General features: G+C 54.3%; 1 protein-coding gene across 7 annotated transcripts; it reads left to right on the top strand.

Annotated features, from left to right (window-relative positions):
* Nucleotides 1-1,000: 1,000 nt before the first annotated feature.
* Nucleotides 1,001-12,144, top strand: APOBEC3G (apolipoprotein B mRNA editing enzyme catalytic subunit 3G). Of its 7 annotated transcripts, XM_030913860.1 has the most exons (9): nt 1,001-1,178; nt 1,398-1,577; nt 2,734-2,887; nt 4,726-5,029; nt 5,273-5,387; nt 7,526-7,679; nt 10,691-10,976; nt 11,415-11,530; nt 11,812-12,144. In XM_030913860.1, the coding sequence occupies exons 2-9, from the start codon at nt 1,528-1,530 to the stop codon at nt 11,824-11,826; spliced, it is 1,194 nt and encodes a 397-aa protein (XP_030769720.1). In that variant the 5' UTR covers nt 1,001-1,178; nt 1,398-1,527; the 3' UTR covers nt 11,827-12,144. The 7 variants fall into 7 exon arrangements, with proteins under 7 accessions (XP_030769720.1, XP_030769721.1, XP_030769724.1 ...); XM_030913864.1 differs by lacking the exons at nt 1,398-1,577; nt 2,734-2,887 and having other exon boundaries at nt 1,019-1,178; nt 4,726-4,832; nt 4,952-5,029; NM_001345905.1 differs by lacking the exon at nt 1,398-1,577 and having other exon boundaries at nt 1,130-1,178.
* The last annotated feature ends 3,686 nt before the right edge of the window (nt 12,145-15,830 follow it).

Here is a 15,830-nt window from a genome sequence, read left to right as displayed (position 1 = left end):
TCCTATCCAAATTTATATGTTGCGGCCAGGCGCAGTGGCTCATGCCTACAATAACAGCACTTTGGGAGGCTGAGGCCAGCGGATCTCCTCAGGTCACGAGTTCGAGACAAGCCTGACCAACATGGAGAAATCCTGTCTCTACTAAAAATACAAAAATTAACCGGGCATGGTTGCAGGCACCTGTAATCCCAGTTACTCGGGAGGCTGAGGCAGGAGAATTGCTTGAACCTGGGAGGCAGAGGTGGCAGTGACCTGAGATCACGCTATTGCACTCCAGCCTAGCCAACAGAGCAAGACTCCATCTCAAAAAAGCACAAAAACAACAAACCAACCAACAAACAAAAAGACAAATGTATATACACCTTGTGTAATTTTTAGGTCACCACACCATGGGAGCACGCTACCAGGGGAAGGGAGCTGTGAGACCCACAGGGAGGCTCCAGACAGGCTGGCCTGAGACACCAGCTGCTGCCCTTCCATGACATGGGGACAAGAGAGGGTAAAAGTTCATCCTACCAGGGAGCAACTCTGGGCAGGAGATGGGGAAGGAGGAGAAGCAGAAAGGAAAGAGCTCAGTTTGGGGGCGCGCATGACATCCTGGTGGGACATCTGAGGCCCACACCCACCTGCTGTCCCTCCCTCCCATGGTGGCCTCCCAGTGTGAAGGCCTGGGGGCAGGCAGACACCATGCTCTTCACTCTTCCTCCCTGTCCCCATGGCTCCTGGGTGGAAGGTGTCTCTGGGATGATCCCTGAGGGCAGGATCTGGGAGTCCCTGCAGAGGCATCAGCCTGTCTGTCTTGATGGTGGAAAGGCGGCTCCAGCTGGATGGGACAACCAGGGGAGGGGCATCTGCTCTGCTGACTCAGCCTGTTGTGGACCCGCCTTGGGTCCTGCTGCACAGAGCGGCCTGTCTTTAGAAATGTCCCTCTGCCAGGGGGAGGGCCCCAAAGAAAACCAGAAAGAGGGTGAGAGCCTGAGGAAGACAAAGCATCCCCGGGCCTCCCACACCAGGGCCAGAGCAGGAAGGGGGAGGGGCCATGACTCACAAGGCCCTGGGAGGTGACTTTAAGGAGGACTGTCCTAAAATCAGGAGCCTGTAGCAGAAAGTGAAACTGTCGTGCACCAGACAAAGATCATAGTCAGGACTAGCCAGCAAAGGACGAATCCTCAAATCAGGTACTGCTGCCCGCTCGACCCGCTGGGCCCCTCTGCTGCCCCTTCCTGCCTGGTGGCCCTGCTGGGCCTCAGCCCTGGCCTCCCCCTGCCCCAGCCCCAGCCCTGGGCTCCCTCCCCTCTGGTTCCCCTGCAACCCCCACTCCCAGACAGGCTCCTTGCCCTGCTGTGTGGTCACCCCACTGCTGCTTCTGAATGGGCCGCCTCCCCCACCTGCCCCAGTCCAGGTCCCCTGCTGAGACTCTCCCATGAAAGTCATGGCTGAGGTGGTGCTCCCTGCCCTGGGAGGGTGCTCCCTCTGTGTGCTTCCTGCCATTCCTGAACTCTGGAACTGGGAGAATTGAACCAAATTATGATGGGAGCAATATGGAATTTTGTTCACAGAGCTTTGATGGATTTTCTGTAAGATTTACTTTGCTTAAATACCAAGTATTAGGAGAGGGTGTGGGGAGGGAATGGTCTCTGAAGCACAGGATAAATCATGTCTTCCAAAGATGTCTCCACTGTGGGCAGAGGAGGATGTAGATGACCCCAAACACACACTCTTCCTCTACGATCAGCATTCACCATTTATAATGACACCAGTAACATGGAATATAGTGGCTGGGAAAGGTGGCTCACGCCTGTCATCCCAGCACTTTGGGAAGCCGAGTCGGGCGGATCGCCTGAGGTCGGGAGTTTGAGACCAGCCTGACAAACATGGATAAACCCTGTCTCTACTAGAAATACATGATTAGCCAGGTGCGGTGGTGGGCGCCTGTAATCCCATCTACTCGGGTGGCTGAGACAGGAGAATCGCTTGAACCCGGGAGGCGGAGGTTGCGGTGAGCCGAGATCGCCCCATTGCACTCCAGCCTGGGCAACAAGAGCAAAACCTCATCTCAAAAGAAAAAAAAAAACAAAACATGAAATACATGGGAAAAATCTCAATGATCCGGGGAAATGCTTTTATTTTAAAATTTAGTAAGAAGAGAGCCCGGTCCCCAGTGGCTCCCTCCTGCAGGGCTGGTAATACACCGACTGGACAGGGCTGGCCTGGAAAGGGGCCCCCACTCCATTTGTCCACAACTCTGTGGCCTGGGCAGGTTACCCCGCCTCTCTGCGCCTCTAGCCCCTCCTCTATAAGATGGGAATGGCCCCTGCAGGCCTAGGGCAGCCTCACATGAGTTCAAACCCACACAGCACTTAGAAGAGTGGCTTGGGCCTCAGAATTCAGTTCTACCGTGATTTAACAATAGTAATATACAGAAGTGAAATGGCAGGAAGGAACTGAGTTAAAAGGTTAAAAGCTATTATTTTGGGGTGAAAAGTTTTATTCTCTGTCTCTCTCTTTTTCTTTTTTTTTTTTTTTTTTTTGAGACGGAGTTTCGCTCTTGTCGCCCAGGTTGGAGTGCAGTGGCGCGATCTCAGCTTACTACAATCTCTGCTGAAATTCTCAGGGCTGTGGAGGGATGGGGGAGGCCTAGAGCCATCCAGGGGGCTGTGTTTAGTGGATACTAGCCCAGAGCGTACCCAGGAGTGCTCTCTGCATTGGCTGGTTTCTCTCTTATGTCTTCAGAAACATGGTGGAGGTAATGTATCCAAAGAGATTCAAATACTTCTTCAATAACAAACCCATCCTTTCTCATCGGAATACCGTCTGGCTGTGCTACGAAGTGAAAACAAAGGACCGTTCAGGGCCCCCTTTGGATGCAAACATCTTTCAAGGCCAGGTACCACCCGGACTCCAATCACTTTGCAGGCAGGAGCTAAGCCAGCTGGGAAAGCAAACCACGCACTGACCAGTGAAATGCCCAGGGGCGGGCTGTCCAGGGCACCCTTCTCTCCCACACTTTCCAAGTCTGTGGCCCTGCCCTTCCTGCTGGACCATCCTGGGATCGGATGGTGGAGGGGGGTTGCCTCTGCACAAAAGGCCTTGTTTTTAATTTCTTTTCTTTTCTGTTCTTTTTTTTTTTTTTTTTTTTTTTGAGACGAAGGTTTGTTCTTGTTGCTCAGGCTGGAGTGCAATGGCGTGATCTCGGCTCACTGCAACCTCTGCCTCCTGGGTCTAAGCGATTCTGTCGCCTGAGACTCCCAAGTAGCTGGGATTACAGGCGCCCACCACCATGCCCAGGTAATTTTTTCGTATTTTTAGTAGAGATGGGGTTTCACCATATTGACCAGGCTGGTCTCGAACTCCTAACCTCAGGCCTGACTCGGCCTCCCAAAATGTTGGGATTACAGGTGTGAGCAACCGTACTCTGCCTAATTTTAATATTTTGTTTAATCCAGTGTAGCTAACATATTACTTCAACATTAATTAACATAAAATTCTTGACAAGATAATGAAGTTTCTTTTTCTTGTCACACTGAGTCTTTGAAATGAGCTGTGTGGGTCACGTACGGTGGATGGCTCGCACCTGTAATCCCAGCACTTTGGGAGGCCAAGGCGGGTGGATCACCTGAGGTTAGATATTCGAAACCGGCCTGGGCAACATGGTGAAATCTCGTCTCTACTAAAATACAAAAAAATTAGCTAGGCGTGGTGGCAGTCACCTGTATTTGCAGCTACTCGGGAGGCTGAGGCAGGAGAATCGCTTGATCCCATGAGGCAGAGGTTGTAGTAAGCCGAGATTGCATCGTTGTACTCCAGCCTGGGCTACAAGAGTGAAACTCCGTCTCAAAAAAAAAAAAGAGAAATGAGCGGTGTATTTTTCAGGTGCTCAGGTCTCTCATCAGAGCCCCATTTCAAGTGCTCAGTAGCCCCCTTGGCCAGTGCCCGACCCCCCTGAAATGGACAGTGAAGGTCCAGTGGCCTCCCCAGCTGACCGCAGACAGGGAATAAGGCAGACCCCAGAGGGCCAGGCCACAGCAGGGGCTGAGGATGCCTGCTGAATGGATGCCTGGGAGAATGGATGCCAGAATTCACGCAGGAGGCCGTGAACAGGGCTGGGAAAACTCCCAAACGAAGGGAAGCACGTGTATTGGTGCACCTTGTGTTGCTTCAACAGCAGGACTGAGACGGGGACATTCACAATGAATAGAAATGTGCTGGCTCGAGTTCTGGACGCTGGGAAGTCCACTGTCAAGGCACCAGCGACTTTCCAGAGCCTGCGAGCTGCACAGTCACGTGGGGGTGAAGGTTGTTGCCAGAAGGTCGGGGATGCTCTAGACAGAGTGGCCTGGGATGTCGAGTCACTGCTGCTCCATGACACCGGGACAAGAGGAAGCAGGAGTTTAGTCTGACTGGCTGCCCCTCCAGCTAGAGGGCAAGAGACAGAAAGTGGGGCTAAAGTCGCCCTTGAATAACCACAGCAGTGGCACCCACAAAGGTGCAGTCCCCACAGCCTCACAGCTGCTTGTAGGTGCCACCTCTTAAGGCCATTACCATAGCAATTAATATTAGCTTTGGAGCAGACAATCACTCAAACCAAACAGGGGAATGGAGGAAAGGAGCTTCAGTGGCAAGATCCCCTGGACTCCTGTCCTGGCCCCTCCTCCCCCTGCATCACCCCTGCTCTCCTCCTGCTCCCCCTCTCAGAGCTTCCCCTGCCCCCTGCTCCTCTCCCAGGTGTGCGCCAAGGATAAGTCCTGTGAGGACCACCCAGAGATGAGATTCCTCCACTGGTTCCGCAAGTGGAGGCAGCTGCATCATGACCAGGAGTACGAGGTCACCTGGTACGTATCCTGGAGCCCCTGTGCAAGGTGTGCAAACAGTGTGGCCACGTTCCTGGCCGAGGACCCAAAGGTTACCCTGACCATCTTTGTTGCCCGCCTCTACTTCTTCTGGAAACCAGATTACCAGGAGGCGCTTCGCAGCCTATGTCAGAAAAGAGGCGGTCCGCACGCCACCATGAAGATCATGAATTATCACGGTGAGAAGTGGGAGGCTCAGAGGTGTGGGAGAGACTGAGTGACGCTCTGTGATGGGTGACTCCCACACATACCTGTGGATCTGCTGTGATGCCTGCAAAGGCCACGTGTCCCAGGGGAGCCTGTGGGGTTGGGTCTGGCACTGACTGTAACTAGTATCCAGAGTCTGTCTGGGAGGGGAGGGCCCCAAGGTCACAGAAGAGAGGCCAGGTGGGCCTGACTGCGTCCTCTCTTCTTTTTCTCAGAATTTCAGCACTGTTGGGACAAGTTCGTGTACCGCCCAAAAAAGCCATTTAAGCCTCGGGAGAATCTGCCTAAACATTATACATTACTGCACACCATACTGGGGGAGCTTCTCAGGTGAGGGTCTCCCTCCAGGCTCATCGCCTCTCTCCTCTCACCTCCTGCTTATCCTCTTGAGGCCTCCCCTCTGTCCCAGACCAGGTCCTCTCCTGGGCAGGCCCTCCCGCCCTCCCTCCTGCCCCCCTGCCTGCCCTCATGGTCACAACACCTCACCCCAACTCCTCATGCTCCCTCCACCTCCCTGCCTTCCCCCCTCCTTTCCTGGGCCCCTCCTGTGAGTGAGAGGCCCCTTCTGCCTCCAGAGCAACCTCCATCCATCCCCGAGGCCGCCCTCCCCACAGCCTGGGATCCCCAGCCTGGCTCCTTCCATCTCCCTGGCATAACCATATTTGTCATAAAACTGGACGTAGTAAGTGGGTATGAATATTCACAAGCCCGACAGTTAGAAGCTTTGAGTAACATCCTTCAAGGCTGACCTGAGCCCCTGAGAAGGAGCTGCCTCCGTGGAAACAGAGCTTCAGGCTTCCACTGCCGTAGAAGATGGCCCAGGCCGGGTGCCTACAGGGCAGGCATTTATTTTCTCACAGATCTGGAGGCTGCAAGTCCAGGGTGGAGGGGTGGGCGGGGCTGTGTCCTCTGCGGCCGCTCCTCCTGGCTGGCAGGGGATCCCTTCCGGCCCTGTCCTCTCTGGCCTTTCCTCTGTGCACTTGGACTCCCGGGGTCTCTCTGCCTCTAAATGTCCTCCTCATTTATGGACCCCAGCCAGGTGAATTTGGGCCCGCACTGAAGGCCTCGTTTAAATTAATCATCTGATGAAAGGATCTGTCTCCAGGCCAGGTGCAGAGGCTCACGCCTGTAATCCCAGCACTTTGGGAGGCTGAGGCGGGTGGATCACCTAAGGTCAGGAGTTCGACACCAGCCTGGCCAATGTGGCAAAACCCCATCTCCGTCAAAAATACAAAAATTAGCCGGGAGTGGTGTTGGCCTATAATCCCAGCTACTTGGGAGGCTGAAGCAGGAGAATCGCTTGAACCCGGGAGGTGGAGGTTACGGGGAGCCCAGACTATGCCACTGCCCTCCAACCCGGGCAAAAGAGCAAAACAACTTCTCAAACAACCAAACAAGAAAGAAAGGACCTGTTTCCAAATACAGCCACCCTTTGAGGGAGTGGGGGTTAGGGCTTCAATACATTGATTATGGGGAGAAACAATGAAGTCCACGGCAACAAGCTGCAGTCATTGTGGGCAGGCCTGGGTGGGGGATGCAGGGGTTCCTGTCCTGTGTGTCTGTCTCCCAGGGGAGTCCCTGACCTGACTCTCATGGCCCCTCCACCCAGACCTTGCTGCGTGCTTCACCCACCCCATTCCTCCTGCACCCAACTCTCCTGTGTCCCTCCTTAGCCACCCGATAGGCTCCCCTGCCCCACCACTCCTGGGCTGCTCCTCTTCTCAGCCTCTCTCTGGGCCTCTTTGGGGTCCCAACATGACCCCTCAGCTGATGCCTGTGGCTTCCCCAGCCAGACCCTTCCCAGTTCCAGGCTGCGCTCTGCAGAGTCCTATCAAAGGTCACATCCTCCCCTCTGTCCAGCCCGGGGTGAAGACCTGGTGTTTCTGATTTGGAAATGCCTCTGCACTGGGTGCTAATAATTCACTTTTACCTTTATAATTTGTGGTTTTGTAAGGACAGGTATTATCTTTGGCAGCAGAAGCAAATCCTGTGATTTAAAAAAAAAAAAAGTCCCTGGCAGGCTCTTCTCCCCGCTGGTCCCGCTCAGGAGCGTCTCTGCCCTGATGCTAGGTGTAGGCAGGAGGGAAGCCCCGGTGGGTCCACCTCCAACAGGGACTGACAGGGTGCAGAGCCAGGACTGGGGTGTATTGTGAGGCCAGGGAAGAAGACCCAGCTGTACCCCAGGGAGAGGGCCTGAGCACACTGAGCTGAACCTGAGGAGGCCCTGACAAGGCCTAGACAGGCCCCAGGGCTGCAGCGATCTCCCAGTGAGCCCCAGAAGGGGTCAGAGGGGGAGGTGTGGAGGCTCCAGCAAGTGAGCGGGAGCCCCTTCTGACAGGTGCTAAGGGATGTGGGGAGCAAGGGGAAGGAGGGTGGGGTGAAAGGGAGGACGCGTGGAGAGGGAGGGGGAGGCAGGGCAGACCAGGAGGGCTCTTACTCCTCTGGGCTTTTCCCCTCACTGTCCACAGACATTTGATGGATCCAGACACGTTCACTCTCAACTTTAACAATGAACCTTGGGTCAGTGGACAGCATGAGTCTTACCTGTGTTACAAGGTGGAGCGCCTGGACAATGGCACCTGGGTCCCGATGGACAAGCACAGGGGCTTTCTACACAACCAGGTGACCAACCCAGCCACCCGCATCCAGGCAGGGCTCTCCCAATCCAGGGACATGCATGGGCAGAAGGTTCTGGGTGGTACCTGTGGTGTCCCGCAGAGTGTCTGTCACCTGTGCTTCCTGTAGCTGCTGCTGCTTGGCCCTGGGGTTGGGGCAGACTTTGGCTTCAGTAACTCTCCAGGATTGGCGGCTTCCAGCCCCACATGCCTAACCAGCCACATGTCTCAGGGGCTGACACCACTAGTCCAGAGTCACCCCCAGGCCCAGGGCTCAGTCATCCCCACTCCTGCTGTGCTCTGAGAGGGTCGGGGCAGAGGAAAAGGGTCTGCACCAGGGCCAAGTGGGGTCAAAGGCAAAGTGCTTTCTGAGGACCCTCCCAGGATCCCCTCACAGACGCATCTCTCACCAGGAATGATTCGGAACTGTGGGATTTGAGGATCGGGGGCTACCCGACCTCACAAGGCCAAGATTCCCCAGTGCCTGCTCCTGGGCTTCATCCTGTGGGAAGAGAGACTGAGGCAGGAGAGGCCCACCAGGGATTCTGTCCTGACCAGGATGGAGCCCACAGCAAGGCTAGAACAGGCCCCAAAGTCAGGATGCAGGGATGGTCAGCGTTTGAAGAGGAGCTGGGCCAGGCCAGGCTGAGGGGCCCTGAACCTGTGGGACGTTCTTCCCTGGCCTTTGCCCAGCACAGCCCCTGGCTGGAGAGATCGAATTCTGCTTGGCTCTGGTGCTGGAAATGGGGTTCCTCTGGGCTCTATGAGCTCAATGTGGGCCCTGCTGGGCCCACACCCACTGCTTGGAAGCCACTTTCAAAGGCGCCAGTTCCCATCACTGCCTAACCAGTGGGACGGGACTCCCCCAGGAATGACCCCACAGCCTCTTCTCAGCACATTTGGTGTCATCCATTCTACTCCGAGTCCTCTCTGCACTGGACTCCTTGGCTTGACTAGTTCCCAGTTGAAATTTGGACAAAACACCATCATTCATTGTTCAACAAGGACAATCTCCCCATGACTGGGGCCCTTCCCAATGTGAGGTTAGTCCTGCTGGGGGCCCCTCATCCCCACTTCTCCCTGCAAAGGGAGTCCTCTGGCCTCAGTCTGTCGCTCTTGGGCTTAATACAGGCTAAAGCACAATGCGGAAGCTTCTAGAATTATGGGCCACAGAAGGGGTGGGGCGAGGGGAATTGATGGATAGGGAGGTCAGTCTCCCCATGAAGGAAGCACACAGCTCAGTGGCATCTGTCTTGCCTCCCCCAGCTCTATAGTCCCCTCTCTGCAGGCCTGGGGCGGAGTGAGGGTCCTGAAGGCACTGATCTCAGGTGCAAAATGAGAGGATGTTCCAAATACTCAGTATCAGAGAAATCCCATCGTAATGGAAAATTACATTATTTAACGGATTATCGTTAAAAAATCAGGTCAGGTGTGGTGGCTCACGCTTGTAATCCCAGCACTTTGGGAGGCTGAGGTGGGCAGATCACTTGAAGTCAGGAATTCGAGACGAGCCTGGCCAACATGGTGAAACCTCGTCTCTACTAAAAATACAAAAATTAGCCAGGCGTGGTGGCACATGCCTGTAGTCCCAGCTACTGAGGAAGCTGAGGCACGAGAACCGCTTGAACCTGGGAGGTGGAGGTTACGGTGAGCCAAGATTCTGCCACTGTACTCCAGCCTGAGTGACAAAACCAGACTCTGTTGGAAAGGAAAGGAAAGAAAAAGAAAGACAAAGAAAATTGGGGTTTGGCGCCCCCTGCTAATTTTGTGCTGGAGGCTCCCCCGCACCCAGCCTCACCTGATCCAGGCTGTCCCTCCCTGCTCACTAAAAATTACCTTGGCCGGGCATGGTGGCTCACACCTGTACTCCCAGCACTTTGGGAGGCTGAGGAGGGCAGATCACCTGAGGTCGGGAGTTCGAGACCAGCCTGACCAACATGAAGAAACCCCCTTTCTTTTCTTTTCTTTTATTTATTTATTTTTATTTTTTTTATTATACTTTAAGTTCTAGGGTACATGTGCATAACGTGCAGGTTTGTTACATATGTATACTTGTGCCATGTTGGTGTGCTGCACCCATCAACTCGTCAGCACCCATCAATTCGTCATTTATATCAGGTATAACTCCCAATGCAATCCCTCCCCCCTCCCCCCTCCCCCCTCCCCATGATAGGCCCCGATGTGTGATGTTCCCCTTCCCGAGTCCAAGTGATGTCATTGTTCAGTTCCCACCTATGAGTGAGAACATGTGGTGTTTGGTTTTCTGTTCTTGTGATAGTTTGCTACGAATGATGGTTTCCAGCTGCATCCATGTTCCTACAAAAAACGCAAACTCATCCTTTTTTATGGCTGCATAATAGTCCATGGTGTATATGTGCCACATTTTCTTAATCCAGTCTGTCACAGATGGACATTTGGGTTGATTCCAAGACTTTGCTATCGTGAATAGTGCCGCAATAAACATATGTGTGCATGTGTCTTTATAGCAGCATGATTTATAATCCTTTGGGTATATACCCAGTAGTGGGATGGCTGGGTCATATGGTACATCTAGTTCTAGATTCTTGAGGAATCGCCATACTGTTTTCCATAATGGTTGAACTAGTTTACAATCCTACCAACAGTGTAAAAGTGTTCCTATTTCTCCACATCCTCTCCAGCACCTGTTGTTTCCTGACTTCTTAATGATTGCCATTCTAACTGGTGTGAGATGGTATCTCATTGTGGTTTTGATTTGCATTTCTCTGATGGCCAGTGATGATGAGCATTTTTTCATGTGTCTGTTGGCTGTATGAATGTCTTCTTTTGAGAAATGTCTGTTCATATCCTTTGCCCACTTTTTGATGGGGAGAGAAACCCCCTTTCTACTAAAAATACAAAATTAGCCTGGTGTGGTGGTGCACGCCTGTAATCCCAGCTACTCGTGCACTCGAGCCTGGGCAACAAGAGTGAAACTCTGTCCAAAAAAATAATAATAATAAATAAATAAATAACCTCACGGCTTGCTTTCTTTTCTAGGCTCCAAATAAACATGGTTTCCCTAAAGGCCGCCATGCAGAGCTGTGCTTCCTGGACCTAATTCCCTTTTGGAAGCTGGATGGCCAGCAATACAGGGTTACCTGCTTCACCTCCTGGAGCCCCTGCTTCAGCTGTGCCCAGGAAATGGCTACATTCATTTCAAATAACAAACACGTGAGCTTGCGCGTCTTCGCTGCCCGCATCTATGATGATCAAGGAAGAGGTCAGGAGGGGCTGCGTGCCCTGCACACGGCTGGGGCCGAAATTGCAATGATGAACTACAGTGGTGAGAATGGAGGCCTGGAGTGGGGTGGGGTCGGCTGGGGCAGGAGGGGGCCCTGGGAAGTAACTAGAAAGTGGGGAGGGTCGGCATCCCTGAGGGAAAGGGTCCGCTGCCTGCAGAGGCGATGGCTGCACTCTGGACCTGACTTTGGGGTCGACGGGAAGAGAGAGGCCAGACCAGGAGATGTGGCCCCAGGGAGGGCAGGGAGGGTGGCTGGAAGTGGAAGCAGAACTTGGGGCTTCCCGAAAGAATGAGAACTGCGCTGGCCCAGATTCCAATGGGAAGGAAGTGCCTGATGAAGGAGCTCAGTCCCTCGGGGAGGGAGAGGGACAGGAGGGACCAAAACCAGGATGTGGGAAGTCTGTCCTGAGAGTCACGGGCTCTTGGTGCCACCCGGTCCCCACAGCCGGAGCGTGACTTATCTCCCCTATCCCTTTTCAGAATTTAAGCACTGCTGGGACACCTTTGTGGACCGCCAGGGACGTCCCTTCCAGCCCTGGGATGGACTAGATGAGCACAGCCAAGCCCTGAGTGGGAGGCTTCGGGCCATTCTCCAGGTGACAGCTTCCTCCCCCTGCCTAGTGCCCCATCGGCCTCCCCCTCCTCCCCTCTCCCCTGGGCCTTGCCTTCCCCTCTGCTCAGAGCCCCCTCTGGGTTCCCTGCTCCCCCCAGGGCGCCCAGCTCCATCCCTCCCTTTCCTTCTCACAGCCTCCCTTTCTCTCCCACCTCCTGCATCCCTCCCTCCTCTCCTGTCATTGTCACTGTCCCCAGGCCTCCTCCCTGTGCCCTCTTTCCACTATCTCACCCCCTGCTCCATTCAATCCCACTGCTCTTCCAGAATCAGGGAAACTGAAGGATGAGCCTCAGTCTCTAAGGAAGGCAGAGACCTGGGTTGAGTCACAGAATAAAAGATCTTCTTCCAAGAAATGCAAACAGGCTGCTCACCACCATCTCCAGCCACTCACAGACACCAGCAAAGCAAGGTGCTCCTGACAAGTAGATTTTTTAAAAATCAGAGTGAATTAATTTTAATCAAAAATGTATGTTATGTTTCAAGAATATAGTACTAAGATTGTACTCAATACACTCAGAAAAGTTTCAAACCTACTAATCCAGTGACAATTTGAATTGGTTTTATACATAGAGGAATAAAATGAAATACTAAATCTTTTCTTATATTTTTCCCTGTGTGATTGTATCATGAATTGCAAGTGTTTCCATAAACATTAGCAAATGTGTAGATGTCTTTCCTGGTGTAGTGGACCAGTAGTAGGGCAAAGGTCACACAACATCCCTCTGGAGCCAGAAAACTCAGCTAAACCTCACAGGAGAGGAACCTAAATGCAGACCCCACCCTCACTCACAGAGCCCTGGGCACTGATTGGAAGGGACAGGCCGCAGTAAGAGGACAGCCAGCAGCCAGTCTCCCTGTTGGAAAGGAGCCACACACATGCAATCAGGGGCCCTCTGGAGCAGCCCTGTGTCCACCCCTTCCTGATTCCACCCCCTAGAGAGGGAGCCCAGGGGAGGTCATGGCTGGGACCCAGGACAGGGCCAGTCAGGGGAAGCAGCCCAGGGAGGGGGCAGGTATCCAGGCTGGGCCCAGAGAGAGGGCTGGGGAGAGGAGCAGCCCAGGAGGCAGAGCCCAGCCACAGAGGGGAGGGGAGCTGAACCCTGGGGACAGGAGGCTCCAGAGGCAGAGACAGAGCCCAGGGCTAGGGTGTCAGGTGTCAGGGCTGTGGCTTCAGTTTGGGGTCTGTCCTGGGCCTTCTGCGCTGGTTCCCAACTCTGGGATGTGTGACTTATGTGCCTGATTACAGTAGGCGGCTCCCACCTCACGATTTCTGGAAAGTCCTCAGAAGCCGCATATAAGGCCTAGAACTGGCCTCACACGCAGCTGCTCCTGCGCAGAAACGACTCACTGCTTCCCTGGCCTAGACACACACAACACACAAACACACACACACAACACACAATGCATACACACACACAACACACCACAATACTTGAACTACATACAACCCATACACATACACACACAAGACACAACACACATGCACACACACAACATACATAACACACGTGCACAAACACAACACAAAACATGCGCACACACTACACAACACACGTGCACGAACACACAACACACATGCACACAGAACATACACAACACAAGTGCACAAACACACAACACACATGCACACACACCAACACAGAGACTTGACAAAAAGAAACCTCCTCCAGGTGCCCCAGAGCACTCCGGGGCACACCCCAGCACTCCCCTGAGCCGAGGACTTCCGCGTTTCCCACCCAGGGGCGGGTACGGGAGGGACCAGGTTGTCCAAGCTGCCCTTTGCTTGTGTCTCTGGGTTTGACAACAGCCCGAACTCCACTTGTTGGAAGCAAGTGATGAAAAACGTGCAGTCATTCTGGGAAAGGGGCCAGTGTAGGGGAGGCCAGAGGGGCTCAGCTGGTGAAAGAACCCCACAGTTAGTCATGTTACAGGGCAGGTCCCAGGGAGACCCATCCCCGGTCCCCCAGAACCCCACCTTCCAAGGGCCCAGGCCCCCTGTCCCCCGGGGCCTCAACTCACAGCTTTGCCCATGACCTGGGAGCCCTGTGAGTCCTGGTGAGGTGACTGGACACAGCCCCATGACACTGCTGGGACCTGGGCTGGGAACGGAGAGCCTGTGGTCCCTCTGGGGTGTAGGGAGACGGGGCCCCACAGTGGTGGCGGAGCCAGGACCTCGTACACAGCAGCATGGACTCCAGACCCAAGCGGGACCTCCATTCCGGTCCCAGGGTGACCCGGGCTGCACAGCCCAGCACCTGCCCAGGGTCCCTCTGCCCTGCTCTGTCCCTCAATATTCTGGACCCCTGCTGGGTACCTGCCTTGTCTCCACTTACAGGGGACCAGGGTGAATCTCCGGCAAAGCCTGCACCTGTGAAGGAGGCCATTCTCCCTACTCCCATCCCTGCCGCCCACATGTGGAACCAGCTCCTTCCTGTCCCGGGGACCTTTCCTGGCTCCGGTGGAAACTCCAGCAGGATGTGGGGTCTCTCATTTTCCCTCAGTGCTGCAGAGGCCGAAATGGGGGCGGAGCTGTCACTCCTCAGGAACTGACCCCTGTCACCTGTGCTTAGAAGTGTCTCCGGGAGCCGGGCGCAGTGGCTCAAGCCTGTAATCCCAGCACTTTGGGAGGCCGAGACGGGCGGATCACAAGGTCAGGAGATCGAGACCATCCTGGCTAACACGGTGAAACCCCGTCTCTACTAAAAAATACAAAAAACTAGCCGGGCGAGGTGGCGGGCGCCTGTAGTCCCAGCTACTCGGGAGGCTGAGGCAGGAGAATGGCGTAAACCCGGGAGGCGGAGCTTACAGTGAGCTGAGATCCGGCCACTGCAGTCCAGCCTGGGCGACAGAACGAGAAAAAGAAGTGTCTCCGGGAGGCACAGTGTTTTATCCGTGTAACCTACAGGCATTTTACAGTGTGCTTTGTATTTTCTGTTTGGTTAATTTTTTTTTGAGACAGTCTCGCTGTATCACCCAGGCTGGAGTGTAGTGGCGTGATCTTGGCTCACTGCAACCTCTGCCTCCAGGGTTCCAGGGATTCTCCTGCCTCAACTTCTCAAGTAGCTAGGATTATAGTTGTGTGCCACCATGCCTGGCTAATTTTTGTAGTTTTAGTAAAGATGGAGTTTCATTACTTTGGTCCACGATGGCCTCAAACTCCTGACTTCAAGGGATCTGCCGGCCTGGCATCCCAAAGTGCTTGGATTACAGGCATGAGCCACCATGCCCAGCCGTGAGTGCTAGTTTTAGATGGGATCCCAGGCCCCAGGCTGTCTGTCATGGGCAGTCACGATGAACTTTGGTTGCGCTGTGCTCTGGGAAAAGCTGGACATATTGCCACCCACTCCACTCCACTTGGCAAACAAAACAAACCCATCAGGATCCCAGCATGGAGGGCAATGCAGTCTAATGATGGTTGGACAGGCTGGCAGAGGCAGCACTGAGCTGTTCTTGGGTAAGTTCAAGGGAATAAAATCATGATTCCAGTCAGTTCTTGGTGAATATCATCCCCCTACCCCACCCTCAGAACAAATACAGATTTTCAAGATCTACCGCTTTTTTCTTTCCAATTTCCTACCCATGGAAGAATGAACGACCATCTGGAGACAGCAGGGAAAGTTGTTGCTTAATCAAGATGCTGGTGTGTTTCAGGGAGCTGGCCAGGGTGGAGTGAGCTTGTGGCCCCATTCCCTGGGTGGGAAGACTGAGATGGAGGTGGGGGTGGTCCAGGGACTGTCAGGAGCAGGGCTGGGGGAGGCGGCCTGGCACAGGCCCGTGCCTGCACACAGAGCAACAACGCTCACCATCAGGTCTGCCCTGTGCCAATCAGAAAATTCTGGACAGAGACCGTGACTCTCTGTGTCACTCTGGGGCAGGGGGTAATGGTTCCACACGCTTCTATGGGGACCTGGAGAGTGGAGACCAGAGCACTGGCGGGCGGGCAGGCGAGCCTGGGTCTAACAGCCCACTGTGCCTGCTACTGTCAGGTACTTCAGCACATCACCTCCCCTGAAACCTCTCTTTACTCATCTGTAAAGTGGGGGCAATTATACCTCCTCTCAGCTGTGCACTTGGAGGGTAGTGGAGGCTGGATTTGGGACCGACCTGGCACGCACCAGGCGTTGGGCCAATCTGAGTCTCCTCCTCTCCCTGAGTCAAGCTGCCTGACATCATGGCAGTCTCCCTGCCCACAAGGTCTGGTCCAGCCCCTCCACCCAGGAAGCCCTCGGGGAGGTGATGCCACCGGCAGCGCTGTGGTTTTGGCACCCACAGGCACAGGATGG

The sequence above is a fragment of the Rhinopithecus roxellana genome, chromosome 13, assembly GCF_007565055.1.
Source record: "Rhinopithecus roxellana isolate Shanxi Qingling chromosome 13, ASM756505v1, whole genome shotgun sequence".
Lineage (NCBI taxonomy): Eukaryota > Metazoa > Chordata > Mammalia > Primates > Cercopithecidae > Rhinopithecus > Rhinopithecus roxellana.
Note: the sequence above shows the minus strand (reverse complement) of the source record. Positions and strands in the feature narration are given on the sequence as shown.